The 15,708-nt window shown below is 34.7% G+C and overlaps 2 protein-coding genes across 2 annotated transcripts in view; one reads left to right on the top strand and one right to left on the bottom strand.

The window, feature by feature from the left end:
* ccdc146 (coiled-coil domain containing 146) overlaps nucleotides 1-11,795 on the bottom strand; it is a 57,416-nt gene extending 45,621 nt beyond the window's left edge. The window contains exons 1-2 of the mRNA XM_041257479.1: nucleotides 11,679-11,795; nucleotides 7,305-7,466 (exon numbers count right to left, since the gene is read on the bottom strand). Coding sequence (XP_041113413.1) covers nucleotides 7,305-7,466; nucleotides 11,679-11,771 — 255 coding nt within the window. The 5' untranslated portion in view covers nucleotides 11,772-11,795. The remainder of the gene's footprint in view (nucleotides 1-7,304; nucleotides 7,467-11,678) is intronic.
* fgl2a (fibrinogen-like 2a) lies at nucleotides 1,476-6,693 on the top strand. Its single transcript, XM_041257482.1, has 2 exons — nucleotides 1,476-2,198; nucleotides 4,446-6,693. Exons 1-2 carry the CDS (start codon nucleotides 1,589-1,591, stop codon nucleotides 5,150-5,152), a joined length of 1,317 nt encoding a protein of 438 aa, XP_041113416.1. The 5' UTR covers nucleotides 1,476-1,588; the 3' UTR covers nucleotides 5,153-6,693.
* Nucleotides 11,796-15,708: the final 3,913 nt, after the last annotated feature.

Genomic DNA, 15,708 nt, shown 5'->3' with positions numbered 1-15,708 from the left:
TAGAGATTTATATTTTTACATAGTGTAATGTGTAGCATATCCAAAACACATTAGTGTTATTTCAGCGCAATGATTTATATTTAAAATACATCGAGAACAGTAAATGTATGTGTGTGCTGTATGTGTTTTACTGTATTGTTTTTAAATCCGACACCTCCTTATGTCTGGTTTAGCGAGGGTCTACTGTATGATTATGAAAAGCTTGTTGGGGAAGGTTGGTGCCCCACTATAAAATCTGATGGGATTAAACTGGCTTTCATTTTTTATATATACAACAGTATAAAAATAGGTAAAATGAAGACGGAACAGAATGCGTTGTACAGATGACATTGTTTACATTTATCAAAAACAATGTTATTTTGATTATTGCACCCTTGCATGTATAGACGTTATCCTTAGGGCACAACTCAACTGCCCCTATTTTATTTGAAAATAGCTAGAGATCTCGCTAAGATGATGCAAATAATATTTAAATTAGTATATTGCGGTTCTCTCCGTTAACATATTTTTTCTTAGTACATATGACAAAATGTGCACTTTGCGAAGTGTCATAACCAAAATGCAAATTGCGGTATGTTTGTGCTGTTACTGGCCCACCTTGGTACATCTACCCCTTAATTTTAATAAGTATCAGTACATGAAATCAATTTCCAGAAAAACCCATAGATTTAGCAAGAAGTCCAAGGATGAGTGAGTTCTCCTTGTCTTTTATTAGGTAGATAATTCTTTAAGTTCTCAAAGACATGAGTGGTAAAAGATCATTCTCATATATTGTATTTAATATACTGTGATGTATCTATTAAAAAAAAAAAAAAAAACAGAAAGGGAGCTCCCATGTGGCACATCCAGCAAAGGCACTCTACATGGATGTGCCCTATAGCTTGGGGATCGCAAGTTCAAATCCAGGCTATGTCACAGCCAACTGTGACAGGGAGTTCCTAGGGGGCAGCACACAATTGGCTGAGCGCTGCCAGGTAGGGAAGGCTTAGGTCAGCAGGGGAATCCACAGCTTACCATGCATCAGCAGCCCCTGTGGTTCTACAGTGGAGCTTCCAGATCTGTGTTGTCCTCCAGCACTATAGGTCTGGTGGCCTTGCTGTGGATCCACAGCAAGAAAAATGACAGATTGGCAGCCTCTGTTTCCCAAGTTGGTGGGGTTGCAAGCAGTGAGCCAAGGATACAGATAATAATTGGGCATACCACATTGGAGATAAAAACCAGAGTAAAAAACTGGAGACAACTATTTTTATTTAAAAAAATAAATAAAAAAAACCTAAGCTTAAAAAGTAATTTAAAAGAATGAACTCACTAAATTCTGTGATTACCTCAAGTGAACAATTACTATAAAACAGGCATTTTACTGAGTAAAAGTTTGGATGACAGATGTTGAAATTCAGCCAAGTCCTGCCTACTCTTTTTCTGTGGTATTATATCTGTCTCGTAAACACTTACGCAACAAGTTCCCACCCACCCTTTCCTAAACAGTGACTGCTCCCTGCCTGATGTTAATGAGATATCTGCAGAAGTATGAGCAGCTCTTACATTTCTCCAGAAAGAAAGCCTTACATCAGATACTATATCTGCAAACATGAAGATTGCCCTGCTGTTTCTGTTTGAGACTACATTGCTAGTCAGTACAGAGTACTCTGCAAGTTCACAAGAACAACATAACAAGGAAACAAAAGGGAATGCATTTTGTCCCATTAAACTCAGACCCAGTGGTCAGTGTGGGGAGGGGGAAGAATGCCCATACCAGGTGACCTTGCCACCTCTGACCATAGAGCTACCTAAACAGTTTAAAATGCTAGAGAAAACAATGAAAGAGCTGCAGAATCTTAAAGAAGTTGTGAACAAGCTCAAGAGCTCCTGCCTGGAGTGCAAGCAGCAAGCCGATGAGAGCCTGCAAAAGGACAGCGGTGAAGTGCCAGGACATGAAACATCAAGCACAGGGGGACATGGGCAAAAGCATGACCCTAACATCCATGAGCTGCAAAACAAAATGTACAAGATGTCTAATAGTTTAAAGAACGCAAGGAACCAGATTATCACATTGCAGGGTCGCATGGAAGAGATGAGCCTCCTGAACATAAAGAATGTGGAGGCTATGGTAGATGGTAAGGTGGAAAATCTAACAGGGGTTGTGAACAAATTAAACAACAAGTGTTCCAGCCAGTGTGCGGTAGAGACCCCAAAACCATGTAAGTTTATTTATTTATTTTTCTAATAATGTTTCAGAGCTAAACATAAAAATATCACCTGTTAATTATTTTTAGACCAAAAAAAAATAAAATAAAGTCATATATAGTAGATAATATAATAACAGGTTGGTATCTGATGTCTCAAAGGGTCTGTAAGGAAAATTGATTAATTTGTTAATGCTGCAACAGTGTAGGAATTTCTCATTTGAGTTTAAGTGTGAGAGCAAATGTTTTTCTGAAGTTTGAGACATTGCAAAAACATCAGAAAATAAATTTAGAAGGAATATCTTGTCAGAAAAAAACTGAATATGAATTCTATTTATTAGTAACGGCTTTGGGAGCTTCAATATAATCCAGTTTCAACCATAATCTTATAATCTGTACACCAGATAATGCTCTTTTTCAAATAAATTGATAATAGCAGACTGGTAAATGTTTTGAAGTAGTAAAAAGGAAGCCACCCAGGAAACATGCAATATATTTATATTACACAGTAATTAAACTTATCAAGTATTTGGTATACAGATATCCATGACAAATCTGTCTGATTTAATAACAACGTACTTTAACAGTAACAAACTATATATAAAAAAAAAGTTTACTTGATAGCAATAAAGAAATGTTGAGACCAAAGTAAATAATACTTATTAGGTCAGTAAACACAATCATTTTGTCCAAAGAATGCAGAAAAACAACTCAGCAAATGTCCAAAGTTTAATATAAATCAGGAAAGTGGTTCCCAAGAGAGTTAAATTGTGGAACATCATAATGCAATTAAGAATCTCCCCATTAAATGTAATCTCAGTTTGATGATCAGTTTTTATATCTTAGTGTTATTGTGACAATATACATATACATACAGTACAGCGAACAGGCACCTTCACTATCACCTGGCATATTCATCACTCATAAGAAGGGATCCTAGGAATCCGTTTGCTGCAGAATAACACGGGAAATCATGGATTGTCTATGGTGTCAGAGAAGTTTTAGTTTTACACTTGAGGTGGGGCATAAGCATTTTTTTTTTATTTGTTTATTAACCAAATCAATACAACTATCATATATAATCACCAACACAGGCAATTTTTGTTTTAAATTGCCTTAAATAGTCTTGTTCAATAAAACTGCTTATGAAGTACAGAGGTCAAGTTTGAACATCATTCATGTTGAAACTTAGCTGCTGTTTACCTCAGTATCCAGTGTGTTGTTGCTACTGAACAAACTGTTTCATTAAAGATGTCGAAAATGATAGAAATCACCCCTAAAGATCGGGTCAATGAGTTTGGCAATAGCCACCCAGGTGACAAAGACTAACTTGGTGTTAACTAATATAAATACTATTTTTTGGGTTTTATTGCTACTACACAGAAGTATATGTAATGTTTAAAGTAAAATGATAAGTTTGTTTAGTATTGATTGTTGGCACTAGTGAGCTTGTAACTTCCTTAAGAGTTTAAAAGTGTGCCAATAAATATTTCCTGTGTTAGCTGTTATTCAATAATACGGTTTGTGTATTCTTAGAATTTGTGAGGGGGCGACAATTCCATTTTAACTGCGGAGTAACACTGATTTTTATTTTCTTTAATCAGAGGATTTTTTTTTTATTTTGTGGAAAACTACGATCCATGCTCATAAGATGATCTCCAGATCTTACCTTATACTTGTATGTAATTTGAGCTGGGTCTGATAATAATCTTAGCCACCTTTGGAAGCAAATACTGATGCAGCATCTTAGCTTTTCTGGGCATTTTTTAGATAAATCAATGCTTTGAAACTTAAAATACTGAATGAAGTATTCCCTAAATGTTAACAACTGGAGTAGATAGTATAGACCGGATCTTTACCAATAGTAGTACACTTAATCTAATAACATAGGTTAAATTTGTAAAGACCTAATTTTAACTTTGTGATGCCTGCCAATAGTCACAGAAAAATGTTTCAGCAAGGGGGACCATAGTAATATAAATACACTGCTGCATCGACAGTATCATGATCTAACCTGAAAAAGATTTTTCTTTTGAAAACTATTCCCGAGTACAATCTTCATGTGGGTGAATTACAATAAGTATAATACATTGTATAAGATAAAATGTGTGAAATGGTGTGAATAGCCAAACTGCACAAGATGATATCTCTTATATAATAAGGCACACCCTATAGATAATAGAGAAAGGTATTCATTAGAGTGGTCTAACTATACTATATTGACTATAATAAACTTTTTTTTTTGTATTTCTGTTTGCCCAGCTGCAATAATAGCACCACGAGATTGCTCTGATTATTTCTTGTTGGGAGAGCAGAAGAACGGCGTCTACAGAGTCACACCTGACCCCCGAAATAGCACCTTTGAAGTTTATTGTGACATGGAATCCTATGGAGGAGGGTGGACTGTGCTGCAGCATCGTCACAACGGCAGTGTTAGCTTCAACCGCACCTGGAAAGAGTACAAGAACGGCTTTGGGAGCTTCAAGGGAGAGTTCTGGCTGGGGAACGACAAGATTCACCTGCTGACCAAAACCAAAGATATGATCCTCAGAATTGAGCTGGAGGACTTTGAAGGTATACGGGAGTATGCCAAGTATGAAGAGTTTTATGTTTCAAATGAGTATCTCAAGTACCGCCTGACTGTGAGTGGCTATTCCGGTACGGCTGGAGATGCCTTGCATTTCAATAAGCATTACAACCACGATCAAAAATTCTTCACCACCCCAGACAAGGACAATGACATGTACCCTTCAGGGAACTGTGGGGCCTACTACAGTTCAGGCTGGTGGTTTGATGCTTGCATGTCTTCAAATCTCAATGGAAAATACTATTACAAAAACTACAAGGGGGTTCGGAATGGGATCTTCTGGGGCACCTGGCACAGTCTGTCTAATCAACACCCATCTAGCTACCGACAAGCTTTCAAAACTGTGAAAATGATGATCCGACCCAAAAATTATGCACCATAGAATCAATCCGCTCAAGAGCTCAAAATATAGGGAGTACTAGTGCAACACAAAATGCCTTTCCTTGATAAACACTTTAGCAATATACCCCTTTTTGATACACATTTGTTTCACTAGAGTTCAGAAACAGCTTTGTTTTGGGCTTTGTTGATAGGCTGTTGTGGAAACAAAGAATGTCTGTTAGGAAAAGAAAATTGCAAAAGTTTTTGTTTGTTTATCTGGCATTTAGACTTGGATTTTTCTCAAACATCTGCAAAGTTTTAATTTAATGGTTATGAGAAAAACAGTTTAAAGATAAATAAAGATAATAATAATATCTTGTTATTAACTTACAATAGCTTGCAGTCATCAACTAGTTTTCAAATATTTTAAGAAAGCATTAGCATGCTGATGAATGCTATTGGAATGCCACAGTCTTTCAGAGAACAAATACAAGGGATGTACAGGCCAAAAGTGCATGCTTTGAAGCCCACTAGATATCTAAAATTATCATTAAAAGTTATAATAACTCAATTATGATTAAAATGAAGCAACTACACTCCTGCTGGTTTAATGTAAATTAAATTATCTTTTTTTATTTTATTTTTTTTAAACCATAATAGCTTTTTTGATGTATTCCTAGATTAGCATAGGTCAGACACAGGCCATAAATATAACATTTATAGCAAAACCAACAAATAGGAAACTGACCTAAGGTTATATATAGGACACCATGACTACATATATGATAGCAAGGTTGTACAGTGATCATTAAGTGGTCATTAAGAAAGTCAAAAAGAATAGCCCAGGTTTGTGTAATATCATTGTACATTTGAAACAAAGTCTGCATTTGGAAGAAAAATTGAAAGGGCAGAAAATGTAAATAAGTATTTTAAAGCAAAAGACCACTGCTATATAACACAGCCCAATATATTCATGTGTATTACTATATTTCTAGAAAAAATTAAATGTGCAAAATTATGTATATTAGATGATGCTGATATTAACTAACAATATATTTTGCTAAACATGTCTTTTATTACTATTTTGATTGTGCAGTTTAAATTTTTGATTAAAATTATGTTTTGAAAATGATGGGTTGAAATTAAGATTAAAGAAATGTAGAGTATTTATTTTAGATGGAGGACTCAGATATAACATTATATATAAAGTACTAAATATGATGTGTTACTTGGGTTGAAAAGCTTTGGCAACAAACAGGAAATCACTATAGATGAAAATCCACTTTTTGTATGCCTGATAGGCTAGTATTACATAATTATGATGCCGTGATCCTTAATTCATGCAAATAAAAAAACTATTATAATGATACTGTAAGTGATGTTTTTGGGCCATAAGGCAGTTTCAGCAAAATTATGTTGCAATTATTCTTTTTTTTGGTTATTACATTATCCTTTAATTTGCTATAAAAAAAAATACCTGCACCATAATTACATTTAAGAGCCCAATGTGTTTCTCGAAGAGTGTCATAACAGGTTAATTGACCCACAAAATAACACCTGGACAGATTCATAAAAATACTGTAGGACAGTATTTGGCAAAAAGTTATAATGGATGCTTATATATATATATATATATATATATATATATATATATATATATATATATATATATATATATATATATATATATATATATATATACTTTGTAGAAGTAAACGAAATTTCAACCGAGTAGAGTTGGGTATACTGTACATAAGTAAAGGTGAGGAATATTTTGGATACTAGAAAAAATGCTGTGGATGGTTATATTTTGTACAGAGCTTTTATACTGCCTACAAATACTGCTGATTGTTATAAAAAAAAATCAACAACATTATAACTGTTATTTGAGGTGACAGAATAAACATTATAGCATAGTTATGTACTAGCCTCCCTTGTTTTTTCTTAACATTGAGTAGCTATATGCTCAGTTCATGTTCATTGAGTTAAAGACATTTACAAGCGGATGCCTGTGCACCAAAAAATGAATGCTACTAAAATAAGAGACAGATAAGAAGAGCAATATGATGGGTTCTTTTCGAGAAAAAGAGAGCAGAGCTCAGAAACAGGCACCAAAGGAAAGTGAATGTGGATGTATGTAGCAACAAACATCAGATCCAATACACTAAATAACCCTAAACCTGAACAACAGTGTGAAAAAATCCCTACTTTACCTCATCTAGACACTGAAATGCAGGGCTTGCAGAGACATCTGCTGGCACTTCTTCTTGCAGGTTCACTTGAGGAGCAAGTGCAGAAATTGGCTTTTCCTGGCTTTCCTCTTCATCATCACTGTGATGACAGCTTTCATCATTGGTACTCATGACCAGTGAATTCTAGAATGCAAAAATTAACAGATTATAAATGATACAATCAATGACTTAAACACTGGGGTTGTTTTCCTTTATAACATTGTTTGCTCCTCTGCTCCATACAGTTTAAGCAAAAGAACTTGTGAGAATGTGGAGTGAAGCAGAGCTGACATTCTTTGTGGATTTCTCCACGTGGCACTAGTGCAGTACATTACACATGAGAGGTCTCGGGCTTTAGAAAAGTTTAAAGGCAAACTTAGTGTAAAAGGTCTCCAGACTGAAACTACAGCACTTTTGCAAGAACAACAGTTTTGGACTTCAAGAAGGAGACATTAATTAACTGGAATATATAAGCAGTGCCCAGTTGGTCACCGGCTGGAAGGACAATACTCAATCAATCTTTATTTTATATAGCGACTTTCATAGTGGACCACCACCACAAATATTGACTTCTGGCAGGTGGCCAGGTTCAATTAGAAATTACTCATGGCTGCATAGTCTTAAGACAGCATAGCTAATTAGAGAACTTAACTTTTCAAAGTATCTGAGGCTTCATGGAACACTGCTAATATTCAAAAGTACAACAAGCATGCTAGAAATAGTTTCCAAATCATGATAACTTCACACACAAACTCATATAATCCTATACAGCGGGTTGCTGAAAATCTTATCTTACTGATTTGAAGAAAGATGCTCCATTTGGAAAGATATCTATTGTATTCTTAATAAAGCTATATATTGTATTCTTAAGAAATATCTTAAAAACGATCTATGTCAATACATAATTAAGTGTTGTAGCAATTAATGTCCGTACAAGTCTTTTCAACAGAAGTTGAAGAACTCTTTTGCAAATGTTTTCTTCAGTATCTTACACATCTAACAGGTGGCTAAACCAAGCATATAGAGGAATAATCCAGAGGGAGACATTAATAATGTAACAAGTTCCTAAAGGGCACAGTTATGATATGGTACATTAAGTACAGAATTAATTCATTTGGCAAGCCTGGGAGTTGTTCTATGTCACTTTGTCACATGGTGTCACTGTATCAAAACTATGCTTATAAAATAACGTAACATAATAAGAAAAAAGATATAGTGTGAGAGTAACTCAGGATAACACAGATGCTGTTGAAATAATTCAGGATCTGGCAAGCTCTGACTGCTAATGTTGATAAACTGCCAAAGGCTAATGATCTTGCTTTGAGGAGGAAGTCTTGTGTCCCTTGGTATATTACTAATGATTTCAAATACTGTGCTTCAAGTCTTGTTACATGCAATTACATTTCTGAACAGCTGGCTGCCCAGGTTGTGGCAAGTGGATAACAACAGGGCTGCATATCAGAGGTCTGTAAGGCCACACAGAAATAACTCATGCATATCTGGTTGGGTTTCTGTAGCAGTAGATTACATTTTTTAAACTTCTACAGTAGTTAGACCGACACCTATATTTTACAGAGATAACCTTAATGCAAATCCATCAAATTTCTGAGGTGGGTCATTTGGTATGTAACAGATTATAGATGAAGAAAATGATTCATTCTATACACTATCATCATCCAAAAGTTATTGCCATTGTTTTTAATGTAACAAAAACTAACTATACTACACCCAGGCTTATTCACGTGTGCAAGCTCACAACTTTAAAATAAAGGTTTTTTTTGTTTTGTTTTGTTTTGTTTTTATATACAAAAAATACAATAGATGACCATTCTTCAGTTCTGCTTGGAAAAAAAAAGATCCTAAATTTAACTGAAGCTCATTGCAGTTGATTATTTAGGCTATAGCAATACAGTACTGTATGCAGCAATTTTAGATGCATAATCATGTTATTCCAGGTGCAGTGAGCCAGTAATGAACAGTAATCAAGTTTTTTGCAATTTAATCTTAGGCATTTTTGCAAGTGAATTTTTAAACTTAAAAGTTGCAAGTTGTTACAGTAAAGAGTGCCCAACAAAATATATTATTGAACTTTTTCTACCATTTTATGATAGGTTTTCCATCATGCAAGATATAAACAACATGACTTGCTCTAAAGTAAGCAGTTGTTCAAATATTACTTTAATATAATCTGTAACACTGGAATTTAGGTTTAAAAAATTATGATAAACTCAAGGTCAGAATGATCTCACCTACTGTGAAAATATGTGTCTCATCGCAGAAGAGTCATGCCAATAAAATTTTTAAGTTCCCAATACAGTAGATTTTACAGTACAGTGTTAAGGGAAAAATTGGTATTTGCTGCCATCTTACGGTGAGAAAAATAATTACTAATACTAATCTGAACATTTCTTTTTGAGAGGATGTAACAATTAAAACTGCCAACATTGATGTGCTCCAACTTCCAGTTCTCAATCCAACGATTGTTTTCCAAATGGACAAAGTCATCCTAAACTACAACAAGAAGATGTTCATGATACCTATATTTTAGATTCCCTATGCAAGAGGTTTTACAGTTACTACTTCTTGGTAATAGTACTGTTGCTGACAGATTAATGGGAGGCGATCATTGTTGACACAATTTACTATAGATAGATTTGTATTGATGATATCTTTAAAAAAATGAATAAATAAATATCCGTAACGCTATAGATTAAAGGTTTCTGTTCCTTCTTCCTTAATGTGTTAAAATTAAAATGCACTGCAATGGTCTATCTGCAATCAGATAGGTACCAGGATGCAAGTTTATTTTATACATATATTTGAATGTTTGCATATTTATATACATATAAATAAAATCTCAAACTATTAATACATTTTTAAAAAGTGGATTTTAAAGCATTCGTTTGCATAACTTCAAGTGTATAATCGATGAGTACATGCTGTTTTTTTAGTTGTTTGGTGGGTTTTAAATTACAATTGTATATTTTACTGTAATCTCAATGGAACCCTCTGGAAAATAAAGGTCATTAGTAAATGTTGTAGCAAAAATTTCCAATAATCACTGAATAAAACAGAATCAGTCATATAGAGCCAACGCTGTACCTGGTAAAACACTTGTAGCAAGTTCGACGTGATGTCAGAGAATACACAAATAAAACTATAAGAACGGATGTGAACCTCAGTGCAAACTGAGACGAATTATAAATACGAACACATTACAAACAAACAAAAAACAATGCACTGCAATTATAGTAATATCGGTAATCAATAAAGCCTACAGTAATGTGCTTCGATAATTATACAGTAATTATATATAGAATATATATATATATATATATATATATATATAATATATATATATATATATATATATATATATAAGAACAATGTGTGTACTTGACTAATCGTAGTTGAACTAAAGACGAATTGCAATGTGAGAGTTTGAGACTTATCGAACGCATTTAACCGCCAACAAATGAACAGCATATAAACAGCATAACAAACTTGCAAATTATGAAAGAATAACCAACGACGTGTTACGCTGAGAAAATAAATACCCGCAAAATGTTCTTTGCAGGCCTTACCTCGAAAAACTTCTGAAAAGTGTAACCTGGTGAAACAAACTCCTAAATAGCTATATTGTTATTATTAAAATATCGCTTTTGGAGTTGTCTTCTGAACAACCAGCTTTTGCTGCTGTTTGTAGGTTTTGTTGCCAGCTGTAAAAACATTCCCATGACAACCAACAATCACAGCCTCCCCGTGATTCTGATTTCTATTTTTTTACACCACATAGTTTGAGATTTGTTTTATGCACTCAAACATTTTTGGTAAACAGGTATTAAATTAGATATGCTCTTTTGTAATACATATGTGTTAAATCTGTGTTACCTTCGTCAGTAAAAAAAAACAACCATTTTATACAAGCCACAAGCGAGCACTGACACAGAAATGAATCATTAATAACCATACTTTGAGGTACTTTTGTAGTCCTATATTATAAATAATCCTCTCAAAACTATTTAGCAAAACATAAATATAAAATGTAACATTTTATTTTTGTAATAAACATACAGAAATATATTCTGGAATTGTAATCGTGCGATTTGTTTGGGAAAGTACACTATATTTAATACTCTCAGTGGCTCAATTCCACCTTCACAAAAGCTATCTAACAATTTAGTATTTATTCCATATCAAAAAAAAATTAAGCAGTACATAAATCTAATGAATTATATATATATATATATATATATATATATATATATATATATATATATATATATATATATATATATATATATAATATTTTTTACAAACAACAGTATTTTAAATATTTATGAAATGTCACAATACCCTATCACCTCCCGTCTCCGTCACAAGACTAACACAAAACCAGCAACAGTTCTGTTCACCGTATATTGAAGTTGCTATTGGTAACGGACGCATAATATTGTCGCAGTGTGGTTAATGTAGTCCTTAGTATGACACTCGATATTTGTCCCCCTTTTTTTTTTTTTTGTAAAGCTAGCCCCAAGTTGGATTTTATTTCCTTGACTGTGGATTAAAACATGTAAACAGTATTTAAGGACTGTGTCAACATTTCGTGCCATGATTTGTTTTACAACTTATAACTAAGGTGACCACACGGCTCTGTGTTCAGCGGGACAGTTTGGGATAGTTCTGGTTTTTCAACTCACTCACAAGCCACAGCGCATTCTGGTAAACGTAGTCCGGCTTCTTAAAGATAAGAATGGTAGGGTGCGTTGTTAAATTCACCGCTGCATGCACCGATGTAAAGTGGATTCGCCAGATCGTTGTAGATTCACCAGGAGTTGATCAGCGAACTGTTGTTAAATTCAACGGTGCGTCCCCGCTGAAGCAGCTGATTCACCAGGGTTGAGAGTCGGTGAACTGCAGCAAAACCGAAATGGCCGCTCCCACTGGAAGTTTGTCATGTAGGGAGATACTAGTATCAATGTTATTGTAGATTCAGAGACGCTAAATCTTTTGAAAATGGGTATGGAATTGTGTATTGTTTAATGCATATATAATAGCGCTAATAAACATATTGATAAACAATACCACATTTACCAACTTTCAGAGTAGCTGCCTGAGTTGGTGACGTACAAGAATTCCATAGAGAACAGATTTTTTTTTTTTTATCGTGTATGTTATTTGTCCTTTTATACTTCAAATAAATATGTTACAAAGTTGCGAAAAGTAGGTGAACTGTATTTCAAAGTGTATCCATTAATATATTTATAAATATTTACAGTTGCAGGCTGGTGGGGGGTTACTTAAGTGGTCATGAAAAACTGACTGTCGAATCATACAGCGTGTACGGAGGCAGCAGCAGTAGGGCTGTAAGTGACATAATCACATCCGAAGACATAAGCCTGATATACGCGCCTTGCAAAGGAGCTGGCTCTTTTGTACAGCGGTATCGGCGCTATGTTCTAGTGCGAGAGGTCCCGCGTTCATATCTTTGGATGCCCCATGTACCCCCCCCCCTTAGACGCCTTGCTCATTAAATATCCCAAGATAGGTTATCGTCTCCTCTTTGCAAATGGTGTAAATGGGCAAAACAAGCGGGTAATATAGGGTACCGCTATGCTGCTGATACAAATTTGTAATTAATATTTTCGTTTTTTTTAAAGGAGCGATTATTTTTTAAATAATAGCAATATATTAATTTAGCAAGATGTGTAAATTAGTTCAAACACACAAAAAAGGACACGCTGCTTTGTCAGCTACACCGCGAATAAGGAACCGGGAATAAGTAAGCAATTTCCAGGTGGTTTTGCCAAACAGGTTTTTTTTAAGCCAAATAGAAGCTCTGACAGGCTCGGTTAATTCTGCTAATGTCCTGTGCCTGAACACTTGCTGGTGGCCGCATTGCTATTGTTTCCTAAAAATACTTGGCTTATATGAAAAATAATAATACAAAAAAATATGGACATATGTACTTACGTTTTTCATTTTCTATAATGAAGTCAAACATACTGCAGCCCCTCTCAGCTTCCCAAGCCTTTCTTTAATAAACTGGAAACAAAAACCTGGTGGTTTGCAAGATTAAAACATGCTCTGACACCAGGTCAAACATAGCATCTTAACCAATCATATAACAATACAACACCTAGCTAAAGTACATTTCTAACATATTTAAATTAAACCAATACAAAAACTATTTTCACTTTCATGTCCCAATCACATGCTGTACAATTTCCAGCTAAATCTAACGAAATTAAAGCGATTTCTAATAATATTTATCCCGAAAACTGTATGTAAAACTGTTATATTCCAGAATAGGTTGTGAAGGTTAGAGTTAGGCTTAGGCAACAGTATCCAAGTTGTCAGGCCATGGGTGTTTTGTTTTTTTTTAATTAAGAATATGGGTTTTAGGGATCCAGTCTTCTCAATTGCCCATCCATAGTCCTCCAGTGGTATTAAATTATGTTCAGGGATGTGAGGAGACTTCACTACAATCATGGCTGGAACAACTTGTTTCATGTGATTGATGAAAGCATTCTCAGTTTAAGACTTGAGTTTTAAGCCTGTTTGTAACCTCTGTGGTCATGGTTGTGTATTGTTCTGAAAAACTGTGCTAGAGCTGAGCATTCCACTTGTTTTTTCCCTATTTCATAGATAAAGGATGTGTCAGCTTTTCCACTTAGAGCACAGGTAAAAGGCAAGTCTATATTCTTCTTTAGAAAGGCTTTTTACAAGGAGATGGGCTCAGTTCTTATACATAGCTCTTTAATGCTTGTTTACTTGTTGGCATAACAGAGCTAGAGTATAATGACACCTGTGTCATTGGCATGGCCAGTTGTTCTTTCTGCTTCTATGTTCTATGAATTCTATGAACAGCAGGGGGCAGTATTTCCTTCTATATAAACTTCAAAATGTGTCCCCTATTTCGATAGAACACAATAATTGAATTGTTTTTAAAGCAACAGAATTAAACACAGCAGACTGAAAAACTCATTATGTTTTCCCTCAGATCTGGAATGTGACAACAGCAGCGTGCTAACAGAAAGAGGACATAGCGTTCTGCAGTCTATAAAGGTACTCCATGAAGACTAAAATGCACCTTGATTTGGTTTGATTTACCTGCATTGTGATAAAAGAAATGTAATTACTTAAAAGCATTAAATAACTGTAACTTTATCTAGGCAACCAGCAGAGCTGTAGTTGTTTATTTAAACCAGGGATCAATTCCAGCCCAGCCCAGTGAAGTCCTAAATTAGTTATTTCACCCTTATTAAATTAAACTAACTAATTTAGGAACTTAAGGGTGAAATAGTTCATTTATTTCTACTTGTTTTTAAAATAGTTAAAATACTGCTGCATGGTTTATGCATGTGTAGAATGTTTTCTTTAATAGCCTTTCCTATTAAGTAATGTTTATTTCCTCTTTGTTATGCAGACAGACACCCAGGGAGGGTTTTAGTGCCATAATTGTTCAACACTAACTTGTTCAACATGGTTTTGCTTTATTGAAACCTGTAGGGAGCCTGACTTCACTAGCAATTTAGCCTGCAGGATTGTCTGCAATTTGGCTTTGTAGTCAAATCACCAAAGGAACTGTATGACATGGGAGTCAGAATATATTTATGTAAGACACCATTAGTGCATTCATGGTTGGTTTAATTAGAAGCAAATAGGCCTACAAAAGCATTGTAGTGGCAAATGGCCCAGGGACCTTGGCATTGCTGGGGCAAACAAAAGGTTTTATTTTCATTGAGTCTGATGCACTGCCTAAGAGTGTAACAACTTTAATTTCAGTCTGACCTGTAATGAAAACGGGTAATATCACTTTGTATCTTAAGACACAAACTATTGTGACCCTATATGTACAGGTAAGATCATTTTTGGGGGATAATCCAGGACACATCTATTTTAAATGTAGGAGGGCCATTGTTGCAAAGTTCACACCCAAACAGCTGTTTCACGTTTTTGTACAGTATTGAACTGTAATGATGTAGGATACAGTTCTGCAATTTGTTTTTAAGAAATTTCTTTTTAAGAAAATATAATATTGGCTTGTTTTGAAGAATCTTTCATATAGTGAGAGCAATCGTTGCAAAAGGATTTAAAATCATACTGTAGTTAAAAATGATATTTCCTTGTGTCCTTCTTGGCACTCCAGATAAGGTTTTGGGTCATTTAATAATTTACTCTCCAATGTAGACACAATGGGGGCAAGCTTCAAATTCAAATTGCTTTTGCGGCCAGGCAATTATTAAGCTTAAGAGCAATGCAAGTTACTCAACACGCACAAATAATGATCTGTAATTATGATAATGAGGGTCTCAATGAGCACATCGGAATATTTAGTGGCTGCACTTCTTGTTAGGAGTGCGGTGAGCAATAGTCGCTGTAT

The sequence above is a fragment of the Polyodon spathula genome, chromosome 8, assembly GCF_017654505.1.
Source record: "Polyodon spathula isolate WHYD16114869_AA chromosome 8, ASM1765450v1, whole genome shotgun sequence".
Classification (NCBI taxonomy): Eukaryota; Metazoa; Chordata; class Actinopteri; order Acipenseriformes; family Polyodontidae; genus Polyodon; species Polyodon spathula.
This window is presented reverse-complemented; position numbering and strand designations above follow the sequence as displayed.